The 18,075-nt window shown below is 47.5% G+C and overlaps 1 protein-coding gene across 3 annotated transcripts in view; it reads right to left on the bottom strand.

The window, feature by feature from the left end:
• The window catches only part of NRP2 (neuropilin 2), a 254,599-nt gene that overhangs the window by 128,743 nt on the left and 107,781 nt on the right, over positions 1-18,075 (bottom strand). For all 3 annotated transcript variants that reach the window (XM_054970181.1, XM_054970184.1, XM_054970183.1), the window contains exons 6-7: positions 17,667-17,836; positions 15,323-15,478 (exon numbers count right to left, since the gene is read on the bottom strand). In XM_054970181.1, coding sequence (XP_054826156.1) covers positions 15,323-15,478; positions 17,667-17,836 — 326 coding nt within the window. The remainder of the gene's footprint in view (positions 1-15,322; positions 15,479-17,666; positions 17,837-18,075) is intronic.

An 18,075-nucleotide genomic window follows, 5' to 3' on the forward strand; every position in this document is an offset into this window, starting at 1 on the left:
ATACCTTGTTTGTTCCTCGACAAATACAAGGCCTTTGTAATGCATAGCTGTACCCTTGCACCCAGACTGTAACATGGCGAGAACCATCTACAGTCAAAATGATCTTTAATCATTAATAAAGCATACACTCGCCTATCATCTTTCTCTGCCTAGAGAAAGCAGTCTCGTTGAAGGGAGAAAACATTTTTTTTCAAAAAAACAAACAGCTCCTAATTTGGAATGATGGCCGCCCAAGTTTCCAGAGTCCAGAGTTGCTCTTCCCAAGCTTGGTGTTCAATGCATTCAGAACAACAGGACATTTTCGAGTTTCTTTAGGCGAGCTGCAAGACCCAAGGCACGTTTGGAAAACACAAAGCTCCATCTCTCACTCTTGGGATCTCTGCACGTGATCTACTGCTGAGAGCACACTGCATGCCCCCAAAGTGTTTATTGGAACGAAATGCAGACAGACAGCTTCTCCAGGCACAAACAGCACCAACAGGCTCTGTTATTAAAGGAAATGTGTGAGGGCCACTGCTTCTAGAAAGCAGGCGATCACACAAGCACAGAACTTTTGAACTTCACTCTCTTAACTCAGAATTGAGATCTTTCCCCTCAGCTATCATATATCCCGTGTTAGCTGCTTAACCAACGGGAAGCTATTTTGCATCAGAACCGCAGCACACACCAGTGGAAGGGGAGGCGAGAACGAAAACACTCTGCCCCAATTTTGCATCGCTTGGTAGACAAGGCACATACAACTTTGGCTTTGGGAGAAGAGAAGGAAGATGAATAGAACTGAAAGTAGCCCCTGATGAAGAAGGACAAATGCAGACCATCACTCTTGTATTGCATCCTACTCAGGCCTTGATAATCCCCAGGTTTCTTTAGCACCAGACAGGAAAATATATGCTTGCCAACCTCCAGGCAGGACCTGGAGATCTTCCAGAATTACAACAGATTTCCAGACCACAGAGATCAATTCCTCTGGCGAACACGGCTGCTTTGGAGGGTGGACTCTATGGCATTACAGCCCACTAAGATCCCTCCACTCCCCAAACCCCACACCCCACCACCTCCAGGTTCCTCCCCCAGGTTTCCAGGTGTTGGCAACCCTAGAGGTACATCGAGTCCTAGGTGGGCCTCCATACATAGTTTTGTGCTGTGTTCAGCTTGGTGGACCAACAGTGGAGTGTGCCAATTTAGGGAGCACTGGAGAAATGCAGGAGTGACTCGCCCTTCCAAACTTTCACCCTCAGACACATGTTGCGATCACAGGAATGGTGTGGAGGCATTGGCTGCAAAGGCTCATTGCAAGAAGCAGGGCTGAGCTTTGAAAAGAGAGGAAGCAATATTGCCTAGATGCTCTAGATGGAGAATGTAAACACAGAGTGAAAGGCTACACAAATGGGAGGGGTGTTAAGTAGAAGAACAGAATTAGAAAGTGCTTCTACCTAATCGCAGTTGTTTCATTATTTGGCATCAGAAGCAGCTGGGGGAAAGCTATTGTTCACTGCAACTCACCAGCTTGGGGGGGGGGGAGGATCTGCACCCATGTCTTCCCAGTCCTATTCCAATACTGTAATCGCGACACCACACTGCCTGTCAGTACGCACATTCCACCCCTACCTCGCACAGACAGCATTTGCTTCCTTCTTAGGCCAGCAGTCGGCAGGACTACGTGCAGAGTGTATCGGTAATCAATGAAATCTGACCTATGTAATTAATTTGCTTTAAGACACCAAAGGAGTAAAGAGAATGACATGGGTGGAAGGTGTGGGTTAATCCTCTCCTTCTCCCCTCCCTCACCCTGGCCCCCTTCCACTGTAAATCAAACTTATGTCGCTCTTCATGTTAAAATGTTCCCTTATCAGCTCACGGATTTTTTTTTTAAAAGCTGCGTTCGTTCCAGTGAGTGTGGGAACCCTGCCAGGAGCAGCGAGAGCAAAAGAGAGCGGCGGCGGCGGGGGGGGGGGGGCAGCTTATGATCCCAAAGACCCTTCACCCTTATTTATTTTTAGGGCTGGTTTTGTCGTCAAGAGTTCCTTGGAATGTTAAAGAGAAAGAATTTGCACTTTCTGGAGCGGCTGGGAGGGATGTCTCAACGTGTGTGTGAGCTTCCGCCGGTCTCCACAGACTATTTCGATCTTGTTCCGGATTATGTCGCACTCACCCGCCCCCCAATACTAACAGGATTAGGGGTTGAGGATTCCAGATGGAGAGGCATGGAGGAACTAAAAGAGAGGGAGTTCTGAGGGGGTGGGTGGAATTATATATTTTTGTCAGACACAGAACTTCAAAAAAGTAGCGACGTGAACATGAATCTTCAGAAGGAAAACTAAACAGGCCCAATCATGAGGCCAATTCCTATGAGATATGTGAACAATGATCTGCAGGCTCAAAGCCTCACACAAGTGTCCCACTGGTATGAACTTGTACAACATCACAGATCAGCTTCTATGAACACGGCTCAGTGATCTGTAGCACTACCAACATCTCACAGACCACACCACCTGTTGAAGGGGGGCCTCTGGCGTGAGACATTAAGGACACATCTGTGTCCCACGTGAACTGGCCCTTACCCACTGGCCAAAAGAACACCTTTCCCTCCTTGTATCTAATTTAAGAGTTACGGTCATACAGACATGAACGCACATAACTTTCACTCCCTTCACATTAGAGTTGCTAACTCAGGACTGAAGAATTCCTTGACATTTGGAGGTGGTCCCTGTCGAGGGGGGCTCTGGGTAGGGTTGCCAGATCTCCTGGGCTCACCAGTGGGAGGGGGAGCCATCAATCACTTTACTTTTCTCCCTCACACATGTGCGATCCCAGACCCCACACAATGACATCACTTCCAGAAGTGATCTCATCACGCTGGCTGCCGCTCCTGCACTCCGTGTAGGGCCGTTTCTTTGAGAATTAGCCTGTTTGGGGCCAAAATCAGCCCCGAGTGAAGCACAGGAGCACTCCTGCAGCTGGTACAATGGCATCGCTTTTAGAAGCGATGTTGTCACACCAGGTGGACACGTGCACACTGCGCTTGAGCCTGGGGTGCCTGACAGTGGTAGCCTGCAACCTCCCGCTGGCTGCCAGTGACCAGCGGGCAAACTGCCAGGAGGTTGCCCACCAATGGAGGGCACCTGGGATCTCAAACTTTGGGGAAACAGGTCATATCTGTTTATTTAAGTGTGTGCCTCATTCACAAATAAAGTGAGCAGGAAAGAGGGTTCTAATTTTTACATTAAAAGTTAGGGAAGGTGAGGCATATTGGAAGGAAAAGTGCTTGAAATGCGAGAGTACAGCAATATAAGGCAGGGGAAGGTTCCGCTCACCTGAACCACCACGCACATTTTCATGCAATAACTACACACTTCCTCCACACACACAATAACCACACCTCATCCCATCGTGTGTACTTTGGTCATGTGTGGAGGTAAGAACAGGACTAATTTGAAAGCGCTAATTCTTCTCAGAGTCTCCTCTTACCAGAGATCTCTCTGAGAACCGTTTGTTTGGGCAAGAGCTGGGTTTGCTTTTTGACAGCAAGGACTGTCTGCCGGAAGAAGCAACAAAGGCTTTGGCCCAATTCTGCAGAGCAAGGCCCTCATTTAGCTGGCCTGTGTAGGATACTGAGCTGGATATTGAGTATATAGGATCCGATGGCTTGTTGTTGTTATTTTAAAAACAAAGGTAAAGGTAGTCCGCTGTGCAAGCACCAAGTCATTACTGACCCATGGGGGGACATCGCATCACGTTTTCTTGGAAGACTTTTGTTACGGGGTGGTTTGCCATTGCCTTCCCCAGTCATCTACACTTTACCCCCAGGAAACTGAGTACTCATTTTACCCACCTCGGAAGGATGGAAGGCTGAGTCAACCTTGAGCTGGCTATGTGAACCCGGCTTCTGCCAGGATCGAACTCAGGTCGTGAGCAGAGCTTGAACTGCAGTACTGCAGCTTACCACTCTCTTTGGATGATCACATTTTGTCTGTTTGCTTGGGTGGTGTAACAAGCTGCCTCACGTTATTTTGTATGATGAGAATACAACTATACACAATTGTTTCAGTCTGCTAAACCCTTGAGGAAACGAATGAGATTGGGAAACCTACGCTGAATTCGTTGCATGGCTATGAAACTTACTAGAGGACCACGGTTGCTTGAGCCAGCCCCGATTACTGTGATAATGACCCTAACCCTCTCGGAACTCCTTGGAAGAAAGGCAGGCTACCAATGTAGCCAATGTAATGTAATAAACTGGCAATGCACAATCTCTGTGTGTTCTGTGCCATCAAGTTGCTTCTGTCTTATGGTGACCCTATGAATGAATGACCTCCCAAACATCCTATCATTGACTGCCTTGCTCAGGTCTTGCAAACCTTGTAACCTACCAAAGCATTAACAGAAGGCACACAGTTCAGGAGCCTTCCAGTACCACTTTGCCACTAGCTTAGATTTTCTGTTTGTTCTTATCAACAGATCTGAAAGCACAGGAGTGGCACTCACATCTCTTAAAATGAGGAACCGAGGCACACAGTGAACTAATTTAACCAAGGTTATCCAAAACACCAAGGAAGCCTCTGGCCTTGAAAATGTCTTTTCCATTCCCTCCCTAGCTCAGTAGGGTTGCTCAGTGCCAAAAATGTTAGTTTGCATTAGAGATGGGCACGAACAGGGGAAAAAACAAACACGATGTTTGTTGTTCGTTGCCATCCACAAACAGTGATTCACGAACATCAATGAACATGACCTGTTCACGAACATGTTTGTGGTTAGATGTTCGCTGGGGCCAGAATGGCCCCCTTGGGACTTAGAGAGCCCATATCCGCAGGGAGTGCTCAGAAGGCTCTCCTCCAGTCATCATCCAAGTTTGGTCAAGAAACCTGACCGGAGCAGGCAGCAGGAAAGGTAATAATAATAAAGAATGGCTTGGCCCCAGAGCCTGGCAGCAGCCCTGGAACCTGAGGGAGTAGAGCCCCACCCCACCACACACAGAAAAAATTCAAGCTCCAATGCATTCTCCCCCTCTCTCTCAAATGCCAGCACCAGCTCTCTCCCACTCCACTGTCTGCTAAAACTGAAAGCCAGAGCTGGGAGCGCAGTGCCTTTTATAACCAGAGGTCCCATAGAGAAATACAGGAGGTCTGTGGTTGGCAGTCAGAACTGCCTAACAGGGTTTGGAGGGATGAGATTGGTATTCCCATGGCTACAGAGGGCCCCCCTCCCCCCCTGCTCTTTGCTCCCATGTAACAAAATGGGAGCTCCACGCTAGGAAGGGAGACCTATCAAGGTAAGTTGGGCTTAGATTGGGGTTCCAGGGCAAGAGAAGGAGTTCAGACAGCATTCAGACAGTCCCTGCCTACGTTGCCAAGGGAACTGATTGAAAGTGCCAGACTGTCTGGCTTTACCAACGGCTGGCGAATGCCATGAACAGGGCTTGGAACGAAGACATGTTTGTGGGGAATGGGGCCTCACAAACAGCAGATTGGGCTGTTCGTGGCCTTTTTTTGTTCATATTGCTGTTTCGTGCCCATCTCTAGTTTGCATGGACAACACTTCCAACTGATGCGGTCAGCCTGTGAAAGGAGGCCCAGGTCCCATCCATTGTGGCCTTTCCCCACCATGAAAAATGCTAAGATCTCTGGTGGGCAGGCCACAAGTCCTGGCTCCCCAGCCAATCAGGGAGAAGGACAAGCAGGCTATGCAAGCTTGCTCCTCTCTTGCTCTTCTGAGCTGGAAGGTGACAGAGAAGCTGGCTTGGCTTGGCGGCATGTAAGCCTGTTGTCTAGGATTCTCAGGCTCCAGGTGGTGGCTGGAGATCTCCTAGAATTAGAACTGATCTCCAGGCCACAGAGATGAGTTCCCCTGGAGAAAATGGCTGCCTTGGAGGATGGATTCCATGGAAATATACTTTGCTGAGTTTCCTCCCCTCCACAAACTCCACCCTCTCCAGGCTCCATCCATAAAATCTCCAAGAATTTCCCAACCTGGAGCTGGCAGCCCTACTCTTGTCCCAGTGCTTTTCTGCAGCTTTGCAACTGAGCTGTCAAACATCCTTCCCCGTGTCTCAAGCTGGGTTGACTCAGAGGAAAAGTGTCAACTTGGGAGTTTGGGATGGAGTGAATCGTACCCAACCAGGGACTTCAGGCTCTGTGGCTTGCACCAGTGGTGGATTTACGTTGATACCCACCACCCGTGGAGCCAACTGGAGTGGAGTACGTGGCTGCTTTGAATCTTGGCCTGGTGCCAGGCTCTATAGTTTGGCAGGGGTCCATGCTTGTCTCACCCCTAATTTTCCTGGTTCAGGGAAGTGGGGCTTTGAAGGGCCTTAATGGTAAGAACCAACACTTTGAATTATACCCAGAATCCGATGGGTAGCCACTCCTGTTAGTACTTTGGATCTTTGCATCATTGCAATCCAGGCACCTATCAGAAGAGCCTTCTACACCAGGAATCTTAGAGAATTTCAGCCATTTAGATGGCAGCTAGGGTTACTAGATGAGTTGTCAACTTCCAAGGCCCGTTTCATGGAATACATGGCATGTCTGAGGGGAAAGGGCTGGCTATAAAGGCCACTGCTGGCCATTTAGCAGTGCTGGCTTTCTATGCCAAATTACAGGGTTTCCAAAATATTATGTATCTGGGGGTGGCCCCCGCACCCCTGTATTTGCCAGAAGTGAAGGTCAGATGGCCAATTACAGCAACAACCTGCATATACCAGAATTTGGCCCCAGCTCTACCAGCTGACCCAGCAGAGTAAATCACCCTCCGTCTGTCAGGTCTCTCAAAGTCAGGCCTGCCCAAGAGGCTGATGGCACACCAACACAGAAGGACACGGCAAGGAGAAACAGCTGGTGAGTGGAATGGCCCTCAGCCAATGTGATTGCGTCATCTGGCTGGGGGAGAGGCAGGCAGCCATTTAATGGAGGCCGCAGGTAGGGCTGGAGTCAACCTAGGATGGTGGCAACCCTCAGGGAGGAAGAGGAAGGGGGCAGACCCCAAGGAGTCTGCCTCATAAAGGCCAGGTACTCAGGCCTTGGAGGAGATGCTAGTCCTTCCAACCTACTGGCTTCAGAGGAGAGCAGTAGAAGAGGAAGACCTAGGGTGCTGCTGGCTCCTTTCTCTCTAGTCTGAGGCCTGGCAAAGACCCCATGAAGAGGCTGTGGAGGGCGTGTCAGCCCTGCCTGGTTCAGAGGCAAATGCTCACATTATGGATAGGTTTGGCAGATGTTAGAGGGTTGGTTTTGGGACCCTCTGTGCTTGCAAGATAAGAGGCGATCATTTACACCAGGCATAATTAAGTTGTTTTCAACGTATCTGTCATTCCACATGGAAGGTTTGCTTATTTAGGTCAGCAGCTTTCGTCGTGTTTTTTCCAGGCATTCGGGATCACTGAAGTTTTGGTTAAGTCAAGAGGAAATGGGCAGGTACAGCCCTGGGATGTTAGTTTGAGTCTCGATCAAGCCTTATTTCAATTGCATTTTTCACAGCATGATCAGAGGACAGACAATCTCATTGTCTCACAGTCCAGATGAGCTGGGCAAGTAATGCCTGACTTCATCCAATGGAAGGGCCTTGCATGAACTGAAAATACTACTCCACTGACTTGGCAATTATTAAAGCTGCTTTGTTCAGGAATGCCCTGCCTACCCACAAGTTGGAATATATTCCTCCCATATTGGGGCTGCCTTTACAGTAGCATGCGGCAGGAGATTCAGAGGGTAGCTAGGTAGCATTCTGGAGCACGTATTTTGGAACCAAGTGCCTACTTCTGACATATGATTATTTTACAGGTATGAGATGGGTAGAGACTGCAACTAGGGCCTTAATTTGCAGAGAGTTAAAATCATAGAATCATAAGGTTGGAAGGGACCTCCAGTTCCTTTCGTTTATATTTGGGGCTGTAAGGAGGGTGCTTAGTTTCAGCACTGGGCCTCAGTTTGGAGTCATGAATGGCATGGCCAGAGGGGAATGTGGGGGACCAATCTTATGCCCTCCCTCCAAGAGCGCCTTCGATCTGGTCTGTACCCACATATCCTTGTTATCTACCTTGGGAGTTAACGGCTTAAGCAAAATCACAGGCTGGCCCTTTGCCTCAAGGGCCTGAAAGATGTTAGGCAGTTGTCACCCATCACTATTGTATGATCAGATGCTGTTTAGACCAGAGCATGGAGAAGCACAACGAATCCTGCCTGCGCTGAAAGGGCACAGCGTAAGGTTAACAATGACATGATGGCAGTGGTGGTTGTGGAGAAACGCCATTCTGTTGGTGGGGTTACCTTTCTATGGGCTGCAGAGGGGAGGAGCCAGTTCTGGAGTGGAATGTGATTGGAGGGAGAGCGAGTCAGTGGGAGTTGGAAGTTGACAGCTGGTGGCTAGAGAGTTGAGGGAGAGACGGCTCTGAGGGGAGAGGTAGATCTAATGTAACCCCAGGCATCAAAGGATTGGGGCCTGCCCTACACAACATTTAATTAGGGCATGAGTATAGAGAAGCAGAGGGAAAGAGAGTAGGGGTTTCTTTTTATGTTGTATTATTCCTCCCGTTCACTGTATATTTGCCTGTGTATAGTTAGAAGTTAAATAAATGATTTTTGGAATTTATGAAGGAAGAAAGATCTTCTGTTCCACATAGTCCCTCAACCGCTTGGGCCCACTAGCGGGGGGGGGGGGCGGTTAGGAGGCTGCCCCGTCTAACCAGGACCCCATACAGGGACAGTGGTGGCAGCGAATATCTGGAGACAGGGAAGGGAGACAGCCCCTCCAGGTGCCTGGCCAGAGGCTAAAAGGGAGGGGTAGGCAGAGCGGGGTCTACCCGTGGGAGGAAAGGCCCCGATTTGCCACAGTAGTGTCTGAAGGGGAGCTGTTATCCCCCGTTCATCAAGGCATCAAGATGGCTAAGAGAAGACATTACAGAGGTCTGTGAAATTATGCACGGGGTAGAGAAAGTGGACAGAGAGGGTCTTCTTCCTTTCTCATAATACTAGAACTTGGGGGCACCCAACAAAGTTATTGGGAAATAGGTTCAAGATGGACAAAAGAAAATACTTCTTTACTCAACAAGTAAAAATGTAGAATTCACTGCTAGTAGACACAGTAATGGCCACGGGCACAGATGACTTTAAATGGTGGTTAGACAGATTCCTGGAAGAAAGGTCCATCAACGGCTACTAGCCATCGACTGACAGGAGTCTTCGTCTACAGAGGAAGCAAACTTCTGAATCCCTGTGCTAGGAGGCGGCAAAAGGAAAGGCCTTTGTCTCTATGCCCTGTTTGTTTGGCCCTCCAGGACTATTGGTTGACCACTTTGTGAAACATGATGCTGGAGCAGATGGACTACTTTAATAATAATAATGATGATGATGATGATGATGACGACGACGACGACAACGATAATGTATACACCACTCTTCAGGACACCTTAACTCCCACACAGAGCAGTTTACAGAGTATGTTGTTATTATCCCCACAACAATCACCCTGTGAAGTGGGTATGGCTGAGAGAGCTTTGAGAGAGCTGTGAGTGACCAAAGGTCACTGATCTGGCGTCAAGTGGAGGAGTGGGGAATCAAACCCGGTTCTCCACAGTCCTGTTGCTCCTAATCACTAATGAATATAATGAATATAAATGAAATGTTTAATGAATATAAAATATGCTGACAAAACTGCAGATATGTTGCAAACAAGGATAGCCCAATTACACTAAAGTCAGGCAAAGAAGGGGCCACTGTACTCTAATTTCAATGTCTGGCAAGTAGCTGAGCCAGGCCAATTCCAACCTCTCTGTTGACTCCTCCTTCCCCAAGCCATGATCTCCATTTTTGGAGGTTCATGTATCACTCCTCCAGATTAGTAAAGTGGCTGTATTGCATGCCAACACACTGGATGCAAAAACAGAGGGTGGAAGGAAGACAAACGAAAATATGTTTTTGTATTTTAAAAAGGGGCAGGCTTCATCCCTGGGAGGAGCAGAGACCAAATATTGGAAGCAGTAAGAAATGCAGAGGTGGGACACCTCAGCCAACTGTGTTTGTTAGGTTTAACAGAAGCCATTGTCATCTGGGGGCAGAGAAGCTGCAACTGATGGCTCTCTTGGCAACTAGTTTGGAGAGACCCATCACAGGCCCTCTCTTTGAGCAAGGAACTTCCAGATTGAGAGGGGAGGATGTCTCTGGAGGTAGTGTCATAGACCATCCTTCTGTTCCTCTACTCAAGTCTGGCACTTCGTGGATAAAGCAGAGAGGTTGCAGCAGAGAGATCCATTGAGGCAGGATGCACAGCTGGGACGGAAGGTGTGGCATACCGCCCCTTTTATGAGACCTGTATTGTTCTGCCTCCCTGCCTTCCTTAGTGTTCCATTAGATTTTTGCTGCTACCAAAGATATCTCGCCTTAATTGTTTCGACTTCTACTATAGGAAGGCTTTGTTATAGATGGTAGTATGATAGAACAGCCAGTACGAGGGGGTGGCTGTGAGATTAAAAGAGATCCTTTAAACTAGATGAAATAGACATTTCACTTAACTTGCAACAGGATTTATTTATATGTTCATATGCGTAATGGTTACAGAGTAATCCATAAGCGTATTGGTTTCAGAATAGTTCATGTGTGATAGTTTCAAGATAGGTACAGATCTTTAAACATTTATAAAAGGACTCAGTCACAAAGATTTATCTTTCCCCTTAGGGGATCATCCTAAGTTGCCACAAAGTCAAAAACACAGACTTCTTCCTTCAGCACTTCACTCACAGAATAACTATCATATATACAGAACAACAGACTGAACTGTTTCCCTCAGTACATTCTCTAAAAGCTTGCAGCTCACTGCACCCCGCTAGGGTACAGCTACCACCCAATAACAGCACGCTTAACTCACCCATCTATTCCTCCTCCTGCTTGCTTTAGACACCTGCCTTTTTAACCATAGTAAACATATATTCAAAACCCCTCAACTAGCTGAAATAAAAACACAAAAATATTTATATGGCAAAACATTACAGAAGAAAAAAGGGGGAAAGATATCCCTCTTTGGCCCACCACTTTTCTCCTTTCCCTGCAAAAAGACACTTTTGCAGTTCCCCCCTTTTGCAATGTATATGCAAGCCATTATGCAGGAATCCTGTTTCCAATTCACATAAAAGTTGCTTATTCCACAGATGTTTGCACAATAATTATGCTTAAATAAACCTTCGATGGGGAGGGGGGAGTGCAACCACAACTACAATCCATATGTGCAAAAGCATTCTTTTCCACCTGCTGGATAAAGAACACATTTGTGGGTAGACACACTGAGGGGGATGCAGTCATTTCTGATCAGGTCTCAGGCATGCAAATCATAAACCCCCTCTTTTCATCCCCTCTCCCCAACTGCAGCCCTCATATGCGCGAAAAACAAAAACCGAAATAAACTCTCATTAACCTTGTTTTCCCTCCTCTTTATCCCCACATATCGCTATTCTCTTGCCTTCGGTGCACGGTATCATTACTGATAGAAGCCAGGGAATTGGAAGTCTCCTAGCCATAACATCCTACAGAAACATTCCCTTTTCTTTCCGTCTCTTTCAGAACCAGCAGCCACTGACAAGGGGGAGGATGCTACTTTCTGCTTTCTGAAGAAAATATTATCTTTCTTCTCCAGCACTCCTTCACGCGGCTCTTCCTGTCTCTCTGGCACGCTCTCTCTCTCTCTCCCTCTCAGTTTCTTTTATGAAGATGTAGATGTTAGCTGACCTGTCGGTAGCACCAGTTAAATTTGGCTGTGAGCCCACCTTTCAAATTCAGCAGAAAGAAACTCACTGAGGGTTCTAGCAGTCTTACCTGTACATATTATTTATGCACTCTCTCCCCCCCCCCATGCATAAGTGGGACTTGACAAAGTCCTCCTCCATCTTTTCCTTTTCTCCTCGCACCAACTCAAACTGCAGCAGAATGGACAAATCTATTTGGCATCACTGAATCAACGTTTCAGTTCGAACCATGCAAAGCGCCGCACTGAGGTACCACACACAACAAATCCAGCATGGAATATGCGCATTAAATGCGGGCATTTTGGAGCTTTTGTAAGAAGAGAGTCTTTGAAGAGAGGAGAAACAGAGCTGGCTTCCCACAAGGCACTGAGGCTGTTTTCACAAGTGACACCTGAATCAGCCTTGGGTTGTGTTCCCTGCATCAGTATTTTAGTTTTATATCAGTATTTATTTTTATATCACACCCTTCAACCAAAAAATTGGGTGGACTTACAATAAACATTATATGATGAAATATAAATATTTAGAAGCTAGTAAATCTGTACTTCACGTTTAAAACTTACACATTTTGGACCTCTACTTTCCAGCTGTCCTTAACAATACTAATAAAGGACACATTCCCATTTCAGAAGGCAGCCATGGTGTTATATTAGCAAACCTCTTGAGTTGTGCAGTGGGGCATGAACATGATAACGGCCTGCTGGCATCTTTTGTATTCATCCAGTCTTGGGAGTGGAATGGAGAAAGTGGATAGCCTCTTCCAACATGACCCAACTCAGGGCCAAGCAAAGAAACAGATGGGCAGTAGCTACAGGATAAACATAAGAAAGAACTTGGGGAATACAAGCCGTTTTCACACAGCTTACCGGCCACGGAACATCGGGCTGAGCTCCCGGAACAATAGCGTCTTCCTGGTGAAATTTCGCGGAAATCGCGCCAGGAAGACGCTGTTGTTCCGGGAGCTCAATACGATGTTCCGTGGCTGGTAAGCAGTGTGAAAACGGCCACAATGTCACACAACGACCACTACCATAAATGATGTTAAAAGGCAGTTAGACAAATTCATGATAACTAGGTCTGTCAGTAGCAGTGAGCTGAGATGGCTGACTGGGACCTCCATGTTTAGAGGCAACGTACTCGGTTCACATGAGTTGTGCAGGAAGTTTTGGCTTCTGTTACCTCCCAGCGGACTTCCTGGAACATCTAGCCACGTCCTTCCTCTTCTGCAATTGCTGAATTACCTGCCTGCTAAGTAGCGAGGGAGGGAGGGAGGGAGGGAGGGAGTCTGCTCTTTTGTACATGTTTAATTCAGTCTCCGTGTGCAAGTCGCTTTGGGTCCCCATGGAGGAGAAAGGCAGGGTATAAATGAAGTAAAATAAATCCGACTTTCTATCCATGTTTCACCTATGTCCCCACCCCTTCTCCAGCACAGCAAAAGCAAAAATGGGAGTCCTATCTTTGACAACGAATGACTAGCTTTGCCCTTTGGTTTGCATAAAATGGGGTTAGATTTTGTTTGAAGGGGGAAATCTCAGTGGGAAATAAATCTGAAGGAAATTATTTTTCTGGATAGCCTTTCAAAATAATAAATGGTGAAGTTGCTCCGCTTTGGATAAATCAGCATTGTAAAAGCATTGACTTATTTGCTGATGTAAGCTACTCACTCTGGAGGAGGGCTACTTGCTATCGCGTCAAACGGGTAAGAAGATAGCCAGATGTGACAAGAACATCTTATCAAAACCCACCTCACATCTCAGTTTGCTGCGAATGGCAAATTTCCTACGAGTGACAAACCCCATGTAATTTATGGCCTTTCCTTCCTGAGCACAATTTTAACTATTCCCCAGATCCATAAGCACTGCAGATACAATCTCACATGAATCATCTCCCTGTGCTAAAAACTGAAACTTGGCTCAGGTTCATCAAAAAAATAAAAATAAAAGACGGCTAAAGGGTTTCTTTGGGGTGGGGGGTGAGAGAATCTCAGCTGAGGAATATCTGGGGCTCCTACGTGTGACTAAGGCAAAGCAGAGGCAGGTGGGGCCAGCAGGCAAGTGGTTCTCTCCTGATTAAAGGTGGGGAAATGAGGAGCGGGGAGAAGTCCAAGTGAACCCCAATCCACTGTTTAACCCCACCCCCCTGAAAATGCATACCCAAAATGGACTGGAAATCTGGGGGAGTTTAAAAATAAGGGAAGGGAGACCTGCGTACCCTTAAAGGAAGGGTGGGATAAAAATGTGGCGGACCGGCAGACAGTTCTTGGACCTCTTTAAGAAGAGCAAGGCCTCATTTTGAAAAATTCTTTGCTTTTCCTCTTTGTCTGCATTGCCATCTGTCCAATGAGGTCCCTAAGCAGGAAGAGCCCTTTCGACATTTTAAACTCTTACTCCTGGGGTGGCAGGGGGAGGGCAAAGGGAAACCATTTATAACTCTTCCCTCTAGCAGTGAACAGAAAGCTTCCCAGCCCTGCTAACGTGTCCCATCTCAAGATACAGACTGGGGGGAGGGGGGCAGCCTGCAAAGGCAGCCTTGCCCCGAAACTATCGGCCAGTCCTTTCTCCCTGGGGACGTCCAATGAGACACATAAAAGAGGAAGCTTCTTTAGGGAGGCCTGGCAAGGAAGATGAAGACATCATCCTGCCTGGCCGACACCTGTCACCTTAGTGCTTCTGCATTTGTTTCCACAGCTTGTCCTCCTCCTCCACCCCCCCCCCGCCCCCCTGTGAGGTGGTTTACTGTGACAAAGTCTGAGAATTCCTGTTCTACAGTATTCTGCAGCAGAGCACATGGGGTCAATTCAGCAGCGCCTTCCCAAGAAAAGCATTGCGGAGTGGCAGCTGCATTCCTTCCCAAGAGCAGCTACAGCTTTATTATACACAGCTGTACTCCATACGGCCTCCTCTCTCATACACCTGCCCAGAGCATGGAACAAGCGCCCCCCCCCCTTGCTGAGCGCACACGAAGCATTTTGAGGATCAGGGATCAGCAAGGGTCAGCACAGCTGTATTTATAGACAGACCAGGCAGAAGCAGGGAGCGCTCCATGCATCACTGCCAACTGCTGCTGCAGCCACACATCCCCTATCCCTGACAAACCAAATTGCTCCTCATTATTTATTGTGGGGTTTTATTCTCTAGGACATTCTGATCCCCTCTCAGGATTTGTGCCCTTTCATTTTCCAAGCCTCAATAACTCCTGAACTGCAGTTTCATGTGGTTTTGTGATTGTTAACCCAGCATGGGGATGAAGCTCAGGCCATAAATGCTCAATGAATCTTGTATGGCAAAACACAGGCTGCAAAAGCATTTGCTCCTTCATTTGCAGTCAAGAAATATACCGCAGATTCTCCACTGAGGAAGGCACAGCAGCGGGCAGGTTTTCCAAGGAACGCTGGCTTCCTCATCTTTCAAGAGGTAAAAAAGATTACTTGGGGAGAAAGACTCTGAGTTTTGCCTCTTGGCAAGGAGCATCAACACCAACTGCACCCCAAAATCTGGTTTACGGCCCCCAGTTAATTTGAAACCTTCCATTCCACCATCAATACAATCTTTTGCAAGACAGAATGGGGGCGGGGGGGGGCAGAGAGAAAACAGCACTTACTTTATGGTTTTTGCCATGACGATACATCATCCAGTCCTCCCCGTTTGTGCTGACCTCCAACTTGTATGAACGGACGTAGTAGCCATTTTGTGTTTCTCTAGAGATGGCACCCTGGGTAGCAATAGCTGTCAGCACCGTTAGAAAGCGAAGATCCACCTGGGAGGGGACAAATGGGAAGTGGAAGTACAAGTTTTGGGGGTGGGGTGGGGGTTAAAGAAGGAAATGGGTAATTCCAAAACATGGTTCCCTCCCTTTGCTTTATATTACTGAAGTTACTTCTATAGACATTCTTTTGGAAGCAGCTGCCAAGCAAAACCAGGGTACACACCAAGATGCTGAGCACCAGGAAGCTGCTACCAAGCGCAGACCTTGCAATAACCACATCGCTCCATCTTCCCTCCGGCTGACCCACAGTGGGTCTCAGATACCCTCACTGCAGGACTAACAGCAAAACGGCATATGCTATGCTAAGGGCATTCTTTGGGGCCTTCAGAAAGGGCTGACTGAAAGTAGAGCTGAAGTTCGGGTGCTCAGCTGGTATAAATTAGCACAACAGTGTTTCATTTGCAGGCGATGGCAGTGACACAGCTGTAGCTCTTGCCATTGGCCATGCTCAGAGTTGCCTATTCGGTCTCAGCTCTGTTCCAGTGTAAGAACTTAATAGGATCAATTTTCAGACCAGCCGAGTTAACATTCCTTGATGTGGCAGCACGTGAGCCATAGAAGGAAATGTTTTCAGGCTGCCTGGTTTTGTTACAGTTTTCATAAACGTAGGGAGGGAAGCATGTTTTGGAATTACCCATTTCCCTCTCTCGCTTGGCCTCATCTGGCTGCACTGTAAAGCTCCCTGGGATAAAATCTTCATAAGGCTTTTTGCAAAACACCCAGCTCCACCAAATTCCAGCCTCGCTCATAAGTCATATTAAAAAATAAATAATAATAATAATAATAACTATGCACTAGAGTGGAAGTAACTTGAGCATAAGCAGGCTGTGTGCCCCTTTACTTGTGTGTCATTAATCATTCAGAGCTGAACCCCTGATGTTTCACAAAGTCAACTGCAAGCAAACGCCAACAGATTTCAGCAGTGTGTGTGTGAAGGGGTGCAGTTTCTGGTTCAGGCAGGATATCTGCTAGTATACAATTTTTTAAAAAAGTATAGTAACCATGAGCTGAACAAAGCACTTCAAAATTTTGCTCCTGGCAGTGAAGTTAAATAACAGCCTCCCCATAGGATCAAACAATGGAATCTTCACCAAAAAGGAGGTGGAACCGAGGCCAGCACACGTTTGCAGGAGTTGCACGTGTGCCTTATTTGGCAAACACAATAAAGTCATGATGTCCAGTTCATGCTTTCCAGAGATTTCTTAGGGATGTAGATTATAAAAGGTCATAGACATGCTGGCCTTTAATTCTCCCATGAAGAATTCTCCCATAATTCTCCCATCGGCTGCAGACGATGACCTTTGAGTGCTTCCAGGGCTGAATGCCCTTTAGCTTTTGCCACCCCAGAGGGTTCCATCCAGTCCACAACTCTTTGCCACCACACACTGGCTCCACGTAGGCCTTCCTAAAGCCCTTCCTTCTAACAGTCCTGCTAGAGCTCCCAGATGCTGGTATGCATTACAATTCCCCAGCAGAATAAATATTATTCTAGCTGTACTTGCCAGCACACGCAAAAAAAAGTCCAGCCCACTTAGATCACGGCCGAGTCCACTGCGGAGCTTCTAAGTGGCAGTGCTGTTTCCCTCTTAGCCCTCTGGAAAGTCCATCAGGGTCCAGGGGGCGGCAGGGTCAGGCCAAGACTTCTGTCGGAATGTTAATGGTCCAGCAGGGCTGCCTTCAGCTCATGGAGTCAACGAAGCAACGCCCGTTGCCAAACAGCCGTTCAAGAATCCCCTGCTGGTTCCCTGCAGGCAACAACAGCGGCAGGAGATCCCACAAGCCTCATATTCTGGGGTCAATTTAACAGGTTTGGTCCGAGAGGGAGGAAAGAGAGGGAGGGGAACCTCAAGGCCTGCAGGGTAGTGGCTGTCCTCTGCCAAGATAAACAAAGAGGCTTTCTCCCATAGCATTGTTCTGCCAAGACTGCCTCCATGGACACGCAGTGCGCCTGCCCATGCCAAGCCAAGCTTTTCACAGAACAAAATGCTAGCTGGGAGCACTAACAGGACACATATTTTACAAAACAGACTTAAACATCAAATCACACCAGCTGTCTGACAACCCAACTGCTGCTAAGCCTAATATGACAGATTCTCTCCCTTTCCAAATTATGCTGGTATTCTTGCTTAGTTAACTGACGGCTAAACGTCCTTCCTCTAACCACTAGGGATGATCATACCTGCAAGTATTCCCTGCTGTTATCCATATTAGGAGTCCACCCATTGTCATCGCTATTGAGCCGGCTCTGCTGCGGCGTCCACCTGCCATCAGAGTACGTACTGGAGGCGGTGATCTGTTCGTTGGAGATTCGGCCAGATTCCATCCCCAAGGGAATGTTGCACTGGAAGTCTGGAGAAGGCAGAGAGCAAAGATGGAAAGAAATCTCTCTATGGGACCTGTGACTATCACTCCGAACCCAAAGCACTGCCACTCATTGCCTCCTAGCACCCTATTTTTAAAAAAAGCCTTTGTGGTTACAGAAATGGACAGGGGATTGTCTCTTGGCAACTACTAATAAAATGCTGATGTTCAGGAACGACATCGAAACAGCTCACAACGAATTCACTAAATCAGTAATGATTCTGCAG

Source organism: Eublepharis macularius, chromosome 2, assembly GCF_028583425.1.
Source record: "Eublepharis macularius isolate TG4126 chromosome 2, MPM_Emac_v1.0, whole genome shotgun sequence".
Classification (NCBI taxonomy): Eukaryota; Metazoa; Chordata; class Lepidosauria; order Squamata; family Eublepharidae; genus Eublepharis; species Eublepharis macularius.